The sequence below is a fragment of the Abrus precatorius genome, unplaced genomic scaffold (assembly GCF_003935025.1).
Source record: "Abrus precatorius isolate BTA unplaced genomic scaffold, Abrus_2018 Scaffold8, whole genome shotgun sequence".
NCBI classification, from domain to species: domain Eukaryota; kingdom Viridiplantae; phylum Streptophyta; class Magnoliopsida; order Fabales; family Fabaceae; genus Abrus; species Abrus precatorius.
Window position 1 is genome coordinate 601,834 of NW_020874428.1, and position 17,788 is coordinate 619,621.

The window sequence follows — 17,788 nt, forward strand, 5'->3', positions numbered from 1 at the left end:
TTTTGTTCAGAGGTTATATTTTTGGAAATTATATTTTTCTAAAATGGACTTATTTGTGAACTAGAAAAATATAAAAAGAAAATCTTTATTTTGATTTTTATTTATTAATATTATCATGTGTTTTAAATTAAATAATAAATAATTTTAATTGTCTCGCTTTATAAATTATAAACTCATTTTAAAAGAATTTTATTTTTATTTTTATGTCTACAAGCTTAACTTTTTTTTTTTTTCTTATACCTATTCACACTCAATCTATTTAAAAAAAGAAAAAGAATGACGCGAAATAAAATAAATGACATCAGATTTTGTTATTTGAATTATTTGAAATAAAATAAAAATTGACTTAAATATATTTTATAAAATATATTAATTTTTATAACTATTTTCATTTAATTTAAATCTAATTTTTCATAAGTTTTTTACTTGTAAACTATTAATATAGATTTATTCTGAATTATTAATAAATTGACATAAATTCTTACTTTAGATTTATAGTATCCATTTGAATATATAACTTAATTACAATGTGTTTGAATGAGTTTAATCAAGCAATGTAAGCATTAAAGTTTGTTATTTAGTGTCAACGGATCTGATATGTATTACCATTTTTTTTTAATGAAATGGTTAGCAAAAAAAATATGTAATATGTAGAACAAATTTATTGAACCAAAAATGCTAGGTGGATAGTGTTAAATAAAAGATGTTAGTGGGTGGGTCGAGGAGATAAAAAAGGGAAAAATATGGAGAATTTCATTACTATGATACAAACCCAAAATAATTGAATAATAACAAATTTAAATTAAATGCTAATATTTTTTCAATCAAAATTAGTTTTACTTCAATAATTTACAAAATAAATAAAATTAAAGATCTACATTTTATGGTATAAAAAATTAATCCTGGAATAATGAAGCCTCAGAAAATGGACACATGGATTAAAAGCCCAGAAAATAAATTGAGCCAAATCCTTTTGTTATTGAGGGTATTTCTTGTATAAATGCTGTCTTCTACTAAATAAGGCGACGATTCACGCCTTTTACGAAGAAAATGTACGCGTCTTTGAAGAATTTTATGATATCTACTTTCCGTGTTTATTCCCCTCAATGAGTTATTTTTTGGTGCTGCTGTGTATGCATAACAAGACAACTACAACAAAAAGTGCAAGGACTCAAAATATTCTTATTAGGAGAAGAAAGTCTAACAAGAAAGAAAACTAGATCAGAATGCTACGATTCAGCTTATACGAAGGAACATTTTTATGTCAATCAAAAGTTTGATCCTTAGATGCTTGAAATAAGGATAATAAAAAATGGCATATTATATATATATATTTTTTTATAATATACTTCAACATGAAGAACTTACAACAAGAAGTTTTTGTCCTAATTGATAACCAAACTATCTACATCCCTTCAACAAATACGACGACGGGCTTGAGAAGCTCACAGATGAGGCTTTGCTGTTATCGCTCTTGCTGTTATCGCCCTCCTTGCCCGGTGTTCCACATTCACTAAAGTCAAGTATGCGCCGCTCAATCTGCAAACAAAATTCCATTCAGCTATAAGAAATCATATGAGAAAATTAAGATTTATCTGGAATCATCTTCAATGTAGTTCAGTGGAAATTGCATAAGGATATGAATGGGAGGATTGGAATTATATTACGTTGCATGATCAAGAGAAAATATGAATTAGATTGCAAGGAAAAGCATGGATGATGGAGGATCGTTAAATTCAGCTTTACCAAAGCATTTGAAGCCAACTGACAATGGTTCCCAGGCTGATTGGGAGGATCATTATTTTCCTGGAACCCATCCTTGTCGTTTCCAGGGGCATCTTCTGGCAACCCTTTAGGAGTTTCATTTCCCAAAACCTCCTGAGCATTGGCATATGTGGCAGCTGTTTGTTCACTAATTTGTTTCAACAACCCAATGGCATCATAGCTTCTATCACCTGGGCTAATGAAATACCCAAAATCCTGTATACATGTTCACAGGTTTTAGTACAGTGAAAAACTAATTCAAGATCGAGAAAGGAGTTATCAGAAAACCTACAGTACCTCAATTGTAATTTCGGTACCAAGTCCTGGGCTAGACAGAAAAGTGTTGATGAACCAAGGAGATTTCCATGCAGAAGGCGATTCAATGCTTTTCCTAAAAGGTGTTCCACCAAAGCTACCATCAAACAAGCAGACAGTCAAGCAAATGGTGAACATAGAGGATAACTAGCGAATTGACAACAGTGTGTATGTAACAAAGCATCAAAGTATAATATTGCAAAAAACAAAAGGCAGAAAATTGAGTTTTCTTGTGTGGCACTAATAGAAACTAGTATCAATGATAAGAAAAGTAACTCTTTATTGAAAGAAAAACCCAATTCCAGCCCTACTCCCAATGTCGAAGCAGAACAACAAATCAGGAAAATGACACAGCAATAACTCCCCCTGGATACTCGAGAGACCAGGAAACCCTACCGGAACTGAATTATTTTTACTCCCTGCCCTCTCCTTTTCCCCCTCTATTATTTATACTGTTTCTTCTATTTACAATTCTGTAGCTAACTAATAAAGTTCTCACTAACAGTCCCAGCCCAACAAACTAACTAACCAACTTTAACTAACTAATTATTCTACTAACCTACATATGGGTTTTATCTATCAATCACAGAGCAGCAGTTTCAAATGAAGCGGCTTAAACAAAGTAATTCAGCACAATCAACTACATGCATAAAAAATAGAAAGAACAATGAAAAATGGAAACACCAATAGTAAAATGATAACAGTAATAAGAAATATAAAGAATGTTACATGCTACATGGTTCAAAACTGCCATCCTTTCTGGTTTGATCTCCTGAATTCTCTCCTGTAGCCTGTACACGAGTAACAGAAACTGAAAGTTTTTCATGCTCCTTTGCACGAATACAAGGAGACTTAACCCTTGAGCATGGATTTTCAGAAGATAATTTCAATGGGACGCTACAATTTGGAGCTTCTTCCAAGCTCCTATTGTTCAAGTTTTTGGGTGTTTTAGAACTTGAACTCAGACTTTTGTCTGACTTTAAACCAACTTGATCAGGAGAATACAATGACAGGTCATTCATATCATGCTCAACCAAAACTCCAGAAGGTTGTTGCTGCTGATAAATACAAAAAAAGGAGTGAAGAGTAATTTGAGAGGAAAGAGTAAATATTTACAAATTTCAGATAACAATTGATTACACCAACAAAGGTGAGCAGTACATATACTTACAACCTCAGCAGTAGCAGCAAGCTTCATCTTCGAATCAAGAGGTTGTTGCTTGACATTATCCTTAGAATTACTGTCAACAGTATCTTTTTTAATGTTTTCTTCATTCAAAATTGCAGATTTAATTGGTTCCTCTACTTGTTCCCCTTTATGAGCTTGTCTACAAATTTCTTTATCAACATTTTCAATGGACGCACTAGTGTTCTGTTTTTGCAGTGAAGATGGAGAAGGCATACCTGCTTCCCTAGTCTCATTGTCATCAAACATGACATCCAAACTGGAAAAATTTTTGGTCAAGGTAGATGTCATGTCAATCTCAAGTTTCTTGTCAATTCTTTTATCTGAAAGAGGCGACAACAAATCTCGGTTTCTTTTCTTTAATATGGATGGTGTACCTGCAAAGGTTTTGGCTGCACTTTTCAACAATGCATCTGGACTATCATCCCTAGAGGGTGAGTCCCACAACCTGAAAGGAGTCAGACAGTTCATAGAAGACATCATAAACTGGCGGATACCCAAAGGACTAAACTCTTGCTGCATATCACTCCCAGATTGTGCAAGATCGCAGCTGAAGAAAGGAATATCCAAGCTTGGAAAACGGGGAGGCTCATAACATAGAGATCCTGTTTCCTTTTCTGTATTAACATTTGTTTTTTCATCCGTTGGATTACATGTTTGTTTAGCATCTGATCCACAGCTAAAACTACTTGCAGGAATAAATTTTGAAGTACCCTTTGGAATATTACGTTGCTCTTGCATCACTGCACTATCTATTTCATCAATACAAGGAGAAATGGATATGTCATTGACATGAGTGAAGTTAGCAGGCACTCTGTAGACAAACTGGTTATCCTCAGGCCCGTATGATTGATTGTCATTGGCAGTAGACACTAGCCTACCATCACTAGCAGAAAGTACTGGGGGAACAGATTGGGAGGATGAAGTTCCTTTAAAATTATTAGAACACCGATGACAAGTTAGCTCTGGAGTTGAGGTTCCACCACTTTCAGATATCTGGATATTTGATGGTTGACAAAGAAATGAAGTGCATCCAGAAAATTCAACCATATCCTCTCCTTTATTGTAATCTCCTGATGAAAAACATCCATCATTCATTGTGTCTGAAAAAAGGACTCTGCAACATTCATCATCAGATATGAACATGTGCTCCGGTTTAAGAGAATCCATAGATGCTGGTCCCATGGATGTTGGAACACCAAACCCCACTGAAGTCTTAAATGGAACATTCACCATGTCACAGATTTCACTAGAAGCTATACAATCACTTTGCAACTGCACAGATCCATGTCCCAAGTCCATTGGTGAAATATTGGGTAAGGAATGTAAATTGAACTGGCAATCCCCACTTATGGAATTTCCAGGTTCATGCAAGTGTTGTTGCTCAATGAATTGAGAAGTGCAAACCTTTTGGTCAGCATTATCTGGGATACATATAGCAACATCATCAATTGATACGTAATATGGCTCCGAACAAGATGCTTGAAGTTGACTCACACTATGATCCTTTCCGAGACTACATTCTTCATTTGGCCTATATTCCTCTCCAGTTTTTAAGTCAACACTACTGGCTCCTCTACCAGATGGAAAGTGAACAGCATTAGCTGACTCCTGGCTGCACTCTGAAACTTCCTCCCCTTCAGTCCCCATAGGACCTTTATCATCTGCAAAACACTGCAACTTTGTTGGCTGATTTGAATTTCCCACATGTGGTACAGATTCAAACTGAGTAAGCAAGCCTGATGCCAAGTAAGAATCCAATTTCTTTTTGACAGAACTGTTCCAGTGATTTTTAATAGCATTGTCTGTCCTGTTTCCATAAAACCAGAAGTACATCACACCTTTAGAAGCATGTTGATAAACAGAATATTAAGAATGAACTAAAAATGTACACGAAAAAACCAGGCACACCAATGCCATAATTTGGATACCCAACAGTTAGTGCATATATCCTGTAAGAGAGAAAAATATAGGAACTGGAAGTTTAATTAAAGTTTTATTTTGTTGCCTCAGACCAGAACCTGCAGTACTTTGGGTATCCAAATCCCTGTAGAAATCAGCTTTGGAATATCAATTTATTAGAGCTGACTCCACATTTAAGTGACATGACAACATGTTCACCCTTCATAGAAAATTAACTTAATACAAAGTCACCTTCCAGGCAAGACTTTTGACAATTCAGCCCATTTGTTCCCAAAAATTTGATGAGCTCGTATTAGAGCCAACTCCTCTTCTTGTGTCCATGCTTCCTTGTTTATAGTAGGATTAAGATGATTATGCCACCTATTAAGTTTTAAAAAATATATTAATGAAAATGAAATCCCTCCAAAATTACTTCAAGACAAAAGACCCTCAAATATGATGTATCGATAAGGCTTGTCGTGAACTAGGTGTAGAGTTGGGGAAAAAAGAAAATAGAGATGGCTCAAGTTGTTAAACTGAAGTTATAATTGATAGACCTAACGTGATACACAAAACCAAAGCACCCCTTAATACTTGTACTAGACTCTTAATCAAATACAAAACAAATTATTAAATATAATGCAATGTTATGGATGGCGGGTCAGATCAGAAAGCCAAAAAAACTGCCATAAAATTATGGTGAATGCCATGGCAACGATAATAAAATAATATAATTATATATTATATATACAAAAAATCTGCAGTATGCAATAAAAAATAAAAATAATCCCAAAAAACTAACCACATATACCAAAATCAGGAAACCTAATTGATAGAAAACCAACAAATAACAGCAAATGTGTCATAACAAGATATCATAAGGCTCATAGTAACATAGTAGCTGGTGTCTCAGCTTGTTATTCAGCCATGTTAAGGAGAATTGCTGCTCAACCCAAGTAAAAACATGGCAGAGATGTTAAAATAGAAAAAAAATGGATAAAAAAACAGAAGGAATACTGAAACTGAGAAAGAAAATTGAGAAAATTTAAGAAAATTGATAAGTGAAAAAAATTTGAGAAAGCAAGCTAAGAAGGAGAAGAAACAGAAAGATTAAACAAAAAAATGAATGAAAAACACAAAGGAGGGAGGAAAGCAGAAAAGGAAGATAAGAAGACTGATTGGAGGAGGGTAAAACCGAAAAAAAATGATGTTCACAGAAAAATGGGTCACTCAGAAGATGATGGCCGTGGTGGTTGCTGGAGATGGGGAAAGTAAGGGAGGGAGGAAAAAGACTAAGATGAGAGAGCAGGAGCAATTGCAAATACCCAGCTGCAAGCTCAAAGACCACAGTTTTAGGTCAACAGCCTAGCCCCCCCTCCCCCCAGCGTCCATTCAAAATCCATCATGCCATGCCATATGTATGGCAGTTTATCAAAAACCGCCGCTGTTTTCCGCCATGACCGCCATTTGACAACACTAATATAATGTATAAAAAGTATTCCTAAGACAGTCTAAAATTTTTTAAAATACCATGATGATATTAAGGAAAATTTTCTATATACTCAAACTCCCACTAAAGCTAAAGCTTTACTAAGTTTCAAGCTTGTTTAAGTTTCAAGCTTGTTAAAATTTTAACATTCTTTATCATAAATAAAAATAAAGTGGATAGTTGATGTAGATTGAATTATCTTATTTTAATATTGGATTTTCTAATTAGTTAGTTTAGGATTATCTTCAATTTTTTTGTTTTTAATTATTTAGGTTTAGATTATTTTAAATTTTATTATTTTCTGATGTTTGGGATTATCTTTAATTTTGATATTTTTAGATTCGTTAGGACTTAATATAGCATATCAATATGCACTCTTTTTTAAACATTTTACAGGGAGTATTTGTTGAGTTTAAGCCAATTGAACCCCCATTAAAGACATATCAAAGAAAGAGGGGTAAAATGGGAAATGGTGATCCAAGAGGCCGTTATGCTAGATTCTAATAGACTAACAAATCAGCACACGTGGCGAGGTTGAGAGGGAAAAGATTCGGGAGAGGAGAGGGAAGAGAGGTAATATAGGTAGGAGGAGCAGAGGACATAGGTAGGAAATATCTGGTAAGGTCTTTGGAGGCGTAGCCTAGGCTATAGGAGGGTTTCTCACTGGTTATTAGGTTGCTGCTGTCTGTTTTCCATTTTTCTGTTTCCATTACCTTGATTGTAATATCAGGGTACTCCAGATCCTGGGAGCGCCTAATGGTAACGACTCGCATGGAGAATCGGTTGGAGAGTGTGGAACATCGATTGGACCTCCATTCAAGAGGAATTCTGAAGGCAAAAGGATGAGATGTTGACGATGATGACAACGAGGTTTGAGACCGCTCTACTGGTCCTTTGAGTAGAGAGGGGAGGGGATAACCACCATTAAGAAGGAGGCAATGAAGAAGGGAAGAATGAGTATGGCGAGTTGAAGTACCTTATTTCACCAAAGAGGATCCTTATGGGTAGGTGTATCGAGCAGAGAGATACTTTGAGACCGTTCTACAGGTCGTTAGAATAGAGAGGGGAAGGGATAATCACCATCAAGAAGGAGGCAATGGAGAAGGGAAGAATGATTACGGCGAGTTGAAGTACCTTATTTCGCCGGAGAGGATCCTTATGGGTAGGTGTATCGAGCTGAGAGATACTTTGAGATCAACGGCATACCAGAGGAGGAAAAGGTGGACACGGCGGTGGTTTGCTTGGAAGGAAAAGCACTTAACTGGTATCAATGGTGAGAGCCACGGGTCTCAATGTCTACATGGCCCGTTTTCCGACAAGCGTTGTTGGGTGGGTCGGTTCCGATCATTGACATTAGAAAATCCCTATGAAGTGTTGATAGGGCTTAGACAGAGAGGTACTGTGGGTGAGTATAGGGAGCAGTTCGAGCTTTATTCAACTCCACTGCGTTTTGCGTATGAGAAATTCATGATAGGCGCCTTCCTCAACGGTCTTAGGGAGGAGATCAAGGCAGAAGTGAGATTACGAGATTCTGAAGACCTGAGCTCAATCGTGGAATTGGTGCAAGGGGTTGAGGAGAAGAATAAGGTATTGGGCTTCTCGTTTGGGTCAACGGGAAGAGCAGGTGGGTCAACAGAATTAAAAGCAAACTGGGCCTTAAGAGGTGGAGCCCAAGAAACTACTAAGAAGAGTTGAGCTAGAAGAAATGAACCCACTCAAATATCAGGGTTGGGTTCCTCAACCCGACTTCATTTGAACCAGGTCGAGACTTAAGGAAACCGGAATAATTCAAGTGACTCTTTCTCGACAAGTTCTAACTAAAGAGGACTAGGGTTCAGGAGACTTATTGAAGAGGAGGAGAGCGAGAAGAGAAGGAAGGGACTTTGCTTCCGTTGCGACGAGCGATTCTCACCCAGACATATATGCCGCAACAAACAACTCCACATAATCTTGTTAGGAGAAGACGAGGAGGACTAAGGGGAGGCTTCCATGGAGGATGGCGACGAGGAGGAGGTGAACCTCCAATTGAATGCAAGCAGCATCGCAAAAATGACCTCCAAGAACTCCCTAAAGCTATGGGGAACCACTCTGGGTAAGAAGGTCATAGTAATGGTTGATTCTGACGCCTCCCATAATTTCTTGTCCCCGAGACTAGTAGAGGAGTTGAAAATACAAACAGAGGCTACAAGGGAGTATTTTGTTGAGTTAGGAAATGGTCAGAGGTTGGGGAGTCACAGTGTGTGCAGGGGCATCGTACTAGAACTGCCGAACCTTCAAGTAATCCAAGATTTTTTTCTATTTGATTTGGTGGGGGTAGATGTGATTCTAGGGTATGAGTGGCTTAAAAGCCTAGGAAGTTCAGTGCAAACTTGCTGCAGCACTTGATTGAGATGTAGAAGGATGGAAGGATCATTGAGATCAAGGGGGATGTGGGGTTGTTCAAAACCGTGGTCTCACTCAAGGCTATAAGAAAGGAGTTAAGTTCAAAGGCTTATTATGTCGAATTGGGCATGATGATCGTGGACTGCACTGTAATGCCTACTCCATTTCCAGATACCACGCCTGAGGCTTTGAGGGAGGTATTAAGAGAGTTTGGAGAATTATTCAAGGATGGAACTTCCCTCCCACCAGAGAGAGAGTGTGACCATGCCATAGTCTTGAAGGAAGGAGCTATCATCCCTAATATTCGCCCCTATCGACACCAGCATCATCACAAGGAGGAAATTAAAAAATTTGTGAAAGACATACTTGCAACAGCGATAATCAGGCCGAGCACTAGCCCTTACTCTAATCCTCTGATTCTAATGAAAAAGAAAGATGGAAGCTGGTATTTTTTGCATGGACTATCGCGCTCTCAATAGCATCACCATTCCAAATAAATTTTCAATTCCCGTTATTGAGGAGCTTTTGGATGAGCGGGGAGGGGGAACAAATTTTTCCAAGCTCGACTTGAAATCTGGATACCACCAGATACGTATGAGACCAGAAGACATTCCCAAGACTGCATTCCAGACACATGAGGGGCACTACGAGTATGTGGTCATATCCTTCGAACTAACCAATGCTCCTTATACCTTTCAAGCACTAATGAATCAAGTTTTTAAGCCATATTTAAGGAAATTTGTGTTAATATTTTTTTTATGACATTCTAGTGTATAGCGCAGATTATGCATCATACATTAGTCACCTGCGCTTGGTTCTTCAACAACTGAGAAGCCAAGAGTTGTGGGTTAATGGCAAGAAGTGCAATTTTGGAGAATCACAATTAGAATATCTTGGACATCTTATTTCCTCTGCAGGAATCTCTGTTAACCCTGCCAAGGTCTCTGCCATGAGACAATGGCCCGAACTGAAAGACCTCCGAAGTTTGAGGGGTTTTTTGGGCCTTAACAGGATATTACTGCCTGTTCGTATGCAATTATGAAATTATTGCGAGACCCCTAACACAGTTACTTAAGAAAAACAGCTTCAAGTGGTTAGAGGAAGCGCAAGCAGCATTTGAGAAGCTCAAAGGGGAAATGGAGGGGTTGCCTACCTTAGCAATGCCAAATTTTGATTTGCCATTTGTGGTGGAAACAGGCGCCTCATGCCATGGTTTAGGTGCAGTCCTAATGCAACAAGGACTACCCTTAGCCTTAGCCTTTATTAGCCAAGCTCTACTGGCCCGAAACAAAGCGAAATCAGTTTATGAGCAAAAATTAATGGCAATCGTGTTTGTTGTCCAGAAGTGGCGACAATATCTACTAGGCCATCACTTCATTATTCAGACCGGTCAAAAGAGTCTCAAGTTTTTATTGGAGCAACGTGTGTTGGTGGGAGAGCAACTAAAGTGGGTCACCAAATTAATGGGCTTTGACTTCGAAATTCAATACAAACCAGGACAAGAGATCAGGGCAGCTGATGCATTGTCCCGAGTCATGACTTGTAGTGCCATATCAATGGTCACCAAAGCTGATTTAATGGAGTTGGCTGAAGAGGTTTTGGGAGATGAGCAGTTAAGGGAAATCATGCAGCAGGTTGTGACAAATCTTAATTCCCACCCACATTATTCGGTATCCCAAGGGTGTTTATGGTATAAGCAAAGGCTAGTTTTGCCTAAGGACTCTACCTAAATCCCACTGTTATTGAGGGAATTCCATTCGTCACCTTCAGTGGCCATTCTGGAGTGACAAGAACTTACAAGAGGCTGGCCATGATTTTTTATTGGACTGGGATGAAACAAGATGTGGAAAGGATTGTGGCCAAATGTCAAGTGTGCCAACAGAATAAGCATGAGACATTGAAACCAGCAGGGCTTCTTCAACCTTTACCAATTCCGAGGCACGTATGAGAAGACATTTCAATGGATTTCATTAGAGGATTACCTAAGGCCAAGGCAGCAGACAGCATTATACCGGTAGTGGACAGGTTGAGCAAATATGCCCATTTCATTCCTTTGCTTCATCCCTATTCCTCTAAGGATGTAACAGTTGTGTTTGTAAAGGAAGTCGTGCATTTACATGGATTTCCTAATTCCATAGTGTCGAACAAGAACAGAATTTTTATTAGTTCATTCTGGAAGGAGCTCTTTCGTCTTTCGGGTACAAGGCTGAAATTCAGTTCCGCATACCATTCTCAAACGGATGGCTAGACTGAAGTAACTAACTGTACCATTGAAGCATACTTGAGATGCTTTGTTATTGATCACCCTCGTCAATGGGTAAAATGGCTACCGTGGAGGGAGTTTTGGTTTAATTCCTTGTTTAATGCTTCCATCAAAATGACCCCCTTTAAGGCATTTAATGGTCAGGACCCTCCCATGGTTATTCCCTACTGTCGGAACAGCACCATTGTTAATGAAGTAGACCAGCTACTATAGTGTGGCGACAGTATCATAGAGGAGCTTAAACAGCACTTAATTAAGGCACAGCTGAGAATGAAAGAGCAAGCATATAGAGGATGACAAGAAGTGGAATTTCAGATTGGGGATATGGTGTATCTGAAGGCCCGCCCTTACAAATTAAAAACATTGGCCAGAAAGATCAATGAGAAATTGAGCCCAAGGTTCTATAGTCCCTTCCACGTGGAAAACCGAATAGGAGCTGTTGCTTAAATTACTGCTGCCAAAATCATCACGTTTGACCCCATTTTTCATGTGTCACAGCTCAAAAGAGCCCTTCCAACCAGTCAAGTCAGCCAAGCCTTGCCACCATTTCTGACATACAAGCTAGAGTTACACGTAGAGCCAGAGGAGGTGCTGGATGCCCGAAAATTATTGAATGGGCGTTGGGAGGTTTTAATTAAATGGATGAATTTGCCTAAAGAAGATAGCACTTGGGAGGAATTTGACATGCTCTAGGCTGTTTTTCCCCATTTCAACCTTGAGGACAAGGTTCTTCTCAATGGAGAGGGTATTGTTGAGTCTAAGCCAATTGGACTCCCATTAAAGACATATCAAAGAAAGAGGGGTAAAATAGGGAATTGTGATCCAGGAGGCCATTATGCTAGATTCTAATAGACTAACAAATTAGCACACGTGGCGAGGTTGAAGGGGAAAAGATTCAGGGGGGAAAGAGAGGTAATATAGGCAGGAGGAGCAGAGGAAAGAGGTAGGAAGTATATGGTAAGGTCTTTGGAGGGGTAGCCCAGGCTATAGGAGGGTTTCTCACTGGTTATTGGATTGCTACTGTCTGTTTTCCATTTTTCTGTTTCCACTACCTTGATTGTAATACTAGGGGTATTCGCTGTGTTGATTCTGTTTATTTAATAAAAACCTCAGCTCCTATCAATATCCTACCAAAGAGTGAACCTTTGGTTATAGTTCTACATCCATCTAAGTTGAGTTGGGGAGTACCCACTCTAGATGAGTAATCTAAGTTCATTTCAGGGAGTACCCTACCAAAGGAAGTACCTTGGGTTATGGTTCTACATCAACTACATAAAAGACAAAGCTGGTAAAGCAACTTTATAAATTGGGTGAGAGAATTGGACAAGTTGCTTACAAATTATAGTTACCAGAAGTCCAGAACACAATAGAATTCATGCAGTTTTCCCTGTCAGTTTCCTCAAGAAGGCTGTTATAGTAAGTCTCCATCCCCAACCACTTTTGAAGGATTGGGAGTTGCAATGAGTTGTTGAATGTGCGGTATAGTGATACAACATAAATAGACATACTAGTTTAATGGGTGGATCTACCAAATCTTCATCTTGTCCTCAAGGTGAAAAGTTGGAACAGTAGTTTGTAGTGCAGAAACTAGTTTCCATACTAATGGAAATGGTCTATACTAGGCTGATTAGACAAAATGGGCATGATAATAATGGGCCCAAATGATTTAGCCAGAATAAAGGCGGCGTGTAAAATTTATTGGATCATATGCATGGGGAGAGGGAGAGAATGCCTCTCAAATTGCACTTAGGTAGTTGGAGATCATTCTTTTTGTATGCTAGTTCTGCTGGAGGCTTTCTGCACCTACATTGGGTCCAAGGAAAAACTTCAATCTTTCTTGAATTATAATAATAATCTTTTACCTCAATTCTTGGTACTAGGGTATTAGTATTGGCTATAATAGAGAAGCTAGTGCCAAGGTCTGGTACTTATTTTTCTAACATGTATCACATTGTTCAACAAACTACTTGTTAAATACATGTAATTATAGTATTAGTTAAAATTTGTCTTGATAACGCTGCTAATTTGATAATTATATATTCTATAAATACTCCTATATTAATTATTATCAATATAAATAGTCAACTATGAGTATGCCTTTCATTTTTGTGTAATTTTTTTATTTTTTATATTTTGCACATTTATAGTTGTGAAGTATGAATTATTAAACTTGTATCTAGATTTTAGTATATTGGCAATCCTATTATAGCGATTTTGAGGTCGACTGCTCCTTGCCACTATACGGGGACCAATGGATATTATAACAAGTCTATAAGGATATGGATGCTCTAAATTATTTCAAGGTACAATAACAAAACTATGAGATTTTTTTTCTAGATATTCTAACAAGGCCAGAATATCTTTAATTTTGAACAAAAGATACTCCACAGAATACATGAAAGAATCAATAGAAATCCAATCCAATAACCATACCTTTCTCGACATTGCTTACCAATACGTCCAGGTAAATGTTGTGCAATAGAAGACCACTTTTTAGGCCCAAATTTGTTCACCAATTCAATAATAACTTCATCTTCCTGTTTATATTTGGATTATACATATGTTAATAGCAGATATCTAACTAGAAAGTTGATATAATCCAAGGTCTCATCAAAAGTAAATGTTGTGCAATTGAAGATCACTTTTTAGGCCCAAATTTGTTCACCAATTCAATAATCAATTCATCTTCCTGTTTATATTTGGATTATACACATGTTAGTAGTAGATATCTAACTAGAACGTTGATATAATCCAAGGTCACATCAAAAGCATGGAGGCAGCTAGGATTGAAGTCTATATCACAAATTAAATACTAATACAATGTTGGTAAATATCTGTTTAGGGTTATGAACGAAGGAAAGGAGAGAAAGAATAAGTTCAATGTGTAAAAATAAGATTGGCACAAAAAGAAATACAGAAAGTAGAGATTACCTCTTTAGACCATGGACCTTTAACAAGTTCAGGATTTAAAACTTTTTGCCATCTATGTAGGCATTGCACATCAGTTCTATCCTTGAAACACTCCGCTTCAAACACACCGTGGAAATTAGACAAGACAAAACAATCATTACAAACAAAAAAGTTGGATACGCTAGAATAGGCTTACGAGCTTAAGATGGTTACCAAAGCACATCAATGAACCCACATAAGGAACAAGCTACATAAATGAGAGAAAAGACAGATAGTGGAGCTACAACATTGGTATAGGAGTAGGAGAGAGAGACATGAAAAGATGGATTTTATGTTTTTGACATTAGAAACTTACAAAGGAAAAATAACTGAATCTCTCCCCCAATAGTACATAGATCTTGAATGTCTAAATGAAGAAAACTCCTTTTCAGGCATATAAATCAAGAAATGAACACATGCAATGTGACTTATGCGCATATACGATGCTAGTGGCTGTGGGTCATCAATAATTTCATACATTTATAATGAATAACTACAAATTGATATCAATATACTACCTATTTTTTTCCAATTTTTTCCTTTAAACCGCTGAACAGCCTTCCGTAAGATATCATCCTACAGGAAAAAAAAAATGACTTCAATGTGTTTTACAATTTTGCATATAATTATCATTAAAACCTAAAATCTTCAAAAACAAAAGGAAAAATAAAGGAAGAAAAACATACCAAGCAGGGACAAATTTAAGTTACAGATTTTCTAGCACAAGTCAATATCATTTCCAAACTGAAGAAAAATTAATTATATTTAACTATCCCAAAAATTACCTCCTCCGGTGTCCATTGCCCTTTTGTAGAACGCCTTGTCGGACCAGTCGTCCTCCTGTAGATAGATATTGTTGGGTTAGCACAAGCTCACTTAACCTCATCATCATGGTATCAAAGAAACAGATACTATGTAGCATCTAAAGCTCAAAAGAACAAATGCAATGCAATGTAGTGAAAGATTATGAAATGCATAGATACCCATGTAATGCTCTAACTTTCTGAACACCATCAACATGCCCAAGAGATGGAGGAGGGATATTCCGTTCACTGTCCATAGTTAGTTTGCGCACAAGTACAAAAGTCTACCCCAATTCCTACACGTCTGCCCCAAAGCATTATAACCCTTTCCAAAGAGCCACGGGAACAAACTCCTGAACAAAACTAACACAGAAACTAAAAAAGAAAAAAATCAGAAAATTGCCCTCAACAAAATACATTAAACAAAGCCTAATTTCAGAAATTAAAGGTTAATACACAAATAGCTCTAGCTCCATCACGAAGGCAGTAGGTACTGAAATCACACACACTTGTCTTCAAGAAAAGTAAATTAACGAATCCTGTGTTAAAGCCACACATTGAAAACAACAAAACAGAACAAATAAAGAATAAATAACCATATTCAAACTCAAATCGAAATAAACAGAAAAGTTAGAAATGGAATCAATACTCAATATTGGTCATGAATCAACCGAACACTCCAAATGGAAAGATCGAAGTTTGCATATGCAGATGCAGATCCGAGATTTTCGCGAAAAAGGATTTGGAAGTGAACCGTTGCAACGATCAGAAACGACGAAGAAGAAAATTTTGAGTAAGAGAGTGAGAGAGAAAGAGAAATGAACGTTGTCGAGTGTATTCAAACATGAAGAGGCGCTCGCGAATTTTCAAACCCTTTGCAACAAATCATAACACATAATGTTTGGTCGGGTTTTATTAATAATTTTTTAAATGTTAACCATTTCATAAATTATTAAGAAATTAGTAATAATTTTTTATTAAAAAATGCATAAGTAAATTATGATAAAAAAAATTTAATGTTTAACCATTTCACAAGTTATTAAAAAATTAGTAATTTTTTTTATTGAAAAGTACATAAGTAAATTATGATAAAAATTTATTAATAATAATTTTTTACAATTTATTTTATTTTTTTATCTATGTTCTAGGTAAGACTTTGTTGGAACTTTGCAAAAGAGAATGAAAGGAAAGAGTTTGAAAAAGAAAGAAAGGGGAGAAGAAAGAGATAAGAAAATAAGAGATAAATTAATATTATTTTTTTATAATATTTTAAAAATTCTTACTTAAAAAATTAATGTATTTTTTAAAAAAATTATTGTCTTGTTTTTTTTTAATTATCATCGCATTTTTTTAGAAATGAAAGAAAAGATAAATTAATTATTTTAAAATATTATTTAAAAACTTGTAGAATTTAAAAAATTAACATTAAAAAATTTTTAAATTTAAAAAAACTTTTTAAATATTATTTTCATAATTAATTAACTTCTAAATAAGGATTAAACTCATTGACTCTTCTCTTTATTTCCCTTCTCACACGTAAAATTTAAAAACATAACCAAAAGAAATTATTTAAGTTATTGTATCATATAAATTTAACATTTTGTTGTATGAATTTGACTTGTATTTTTTAGTAATGTGATGTCACTAATAAATTTTAAAAAGTCAATGTAGTCATTTATTATATATTTTTTAAAATATTTTTTAATTCTTTATTAAATATATCTCATTCTATATTTTTATTATGTTTTTTATTTTTTATCTTTATCAAAAATATTTGTTAAACTTTATATTTATTTTCTATTTATACCATATTATTATTTAAATTTAATAAAAAAATAAGTTTATAATTAAGAATAATATTAGTATAAAAAATTAATTTATTTAATTTATTTAAAATTATTTATATTTTTTTATTGTGTACATTTCTTAGATAACTGAGATCGCTCACCTTGTTTGATGTATATTTATTTAATTTTAAATTAATTAAATTAAAAATAAAATAAAAGAGGTGCCTACCGTACCATTAAAGAACCAAACACAAAAAGAATAAAGTTTAATTGTTATCTCTTCTATTTTTATGTCATTTCTTCTTATTTTTAAGTTATATAATGTTTCATTCCTTTACTTTTTTATTTTCTTCCTTAAATTTTAAGAGAAAATACACGCTCATTTATTTTTTCCTTCATTTTAATAATATCTATAAAATTATTCTTTGTTTGGTGTTACATTTTGACATTATTTTATAAATTTTTAAGTTTATAATTAGTTTAATATGAGTAAATTTAAAAACAAAAACAACTCTCTGACTTGAAAGTGAAACAAAAAATAATTTATTATTACATATCTTAAGTTTAAAAATTTTGTTTGTGTTGTAATTTTTGGTTGATTGGTTTAATTTTTAAAACTTGGATTTATTGATTTATAATTTAATTAAGATGAATTGCTTATTTTTTTTTTACAAAATGTTATTTACATAATTATTAGGGATATTAATAACTGAGTTTATTTTTCTATTTTTATATGTGATGTAAACTAATCCAACTCGATTTCAAATGGGTTAATTAGAATTGGATGATTGATTCTATATATATAATATTTTTATAGAAAATACAGATTTATATTAAAATAATAAATTTTATCAAAAATTATTTTTAAAAATACACATCAAAATATTAAAATATAAATATCGTAAAATATTTTATTTTATTTTTATATGTAATCTGGGAGCAAGTTAA

At 35.2% G+C, this 17,788-nt stretch overlaps 1 protein-coding gene across 2 annotated transcripts; it reads right to left on the reverse strand.

The window, feature by feature from the left end:
- Positions 1-1,302: 1,302 nt before the first annotated feature.
- LOC113848458 (transcription factor MYB3R-1-like) lies at positions 1,303-15,935 on the reverse strand. 2 transcript variants are annotated; one of them, XM_027477978.1, is made up of 13 exons: positions 15,703-15,935; positions 15,510-15,592; positions 15,234-15,428; positions 15,036-15,090; positions 14,769-14,826; positions 14,233-14,327; positions 13,735-13,838; positions 5,420-5,548; positions 3,251-5,075; positions 2,809-3,137; positions 2,062-2,176; positions 1,747-1,980; positions 1,303-1,539 (listed from the first exon to the last, which is right to left on the reverse strand). In XM_027477978.1, exons 3-13 carry the CDS (start codon positions 15,308-15,310, stop codon positions 1,402-1,404), a joined length of 3,159 nt encoding a protein of 1,052 aa, XP_027333779.1. In that variant the 5' UTR covers positions 15,311-15,428; positions 15,510-15,592; positions 15,703-15,935; the 3' UTR covers positions 1,303-1,401. The 2 variants fall into 2 exon arrangements, with proteins under 2 accessions (XP_027333779.1, XP_027333780.1); XM_027477979.1 differs by lacking the exons at positions 15,510-15,592; positions 15,703-15,935 and having other exon boundaries at positions 1,385-1,539; positions 3,254-5,075; positions 15,234-15,370.
- Between the last annotated feature and the right edge of the window lie 1,853 nt (positions 15,936-17,788).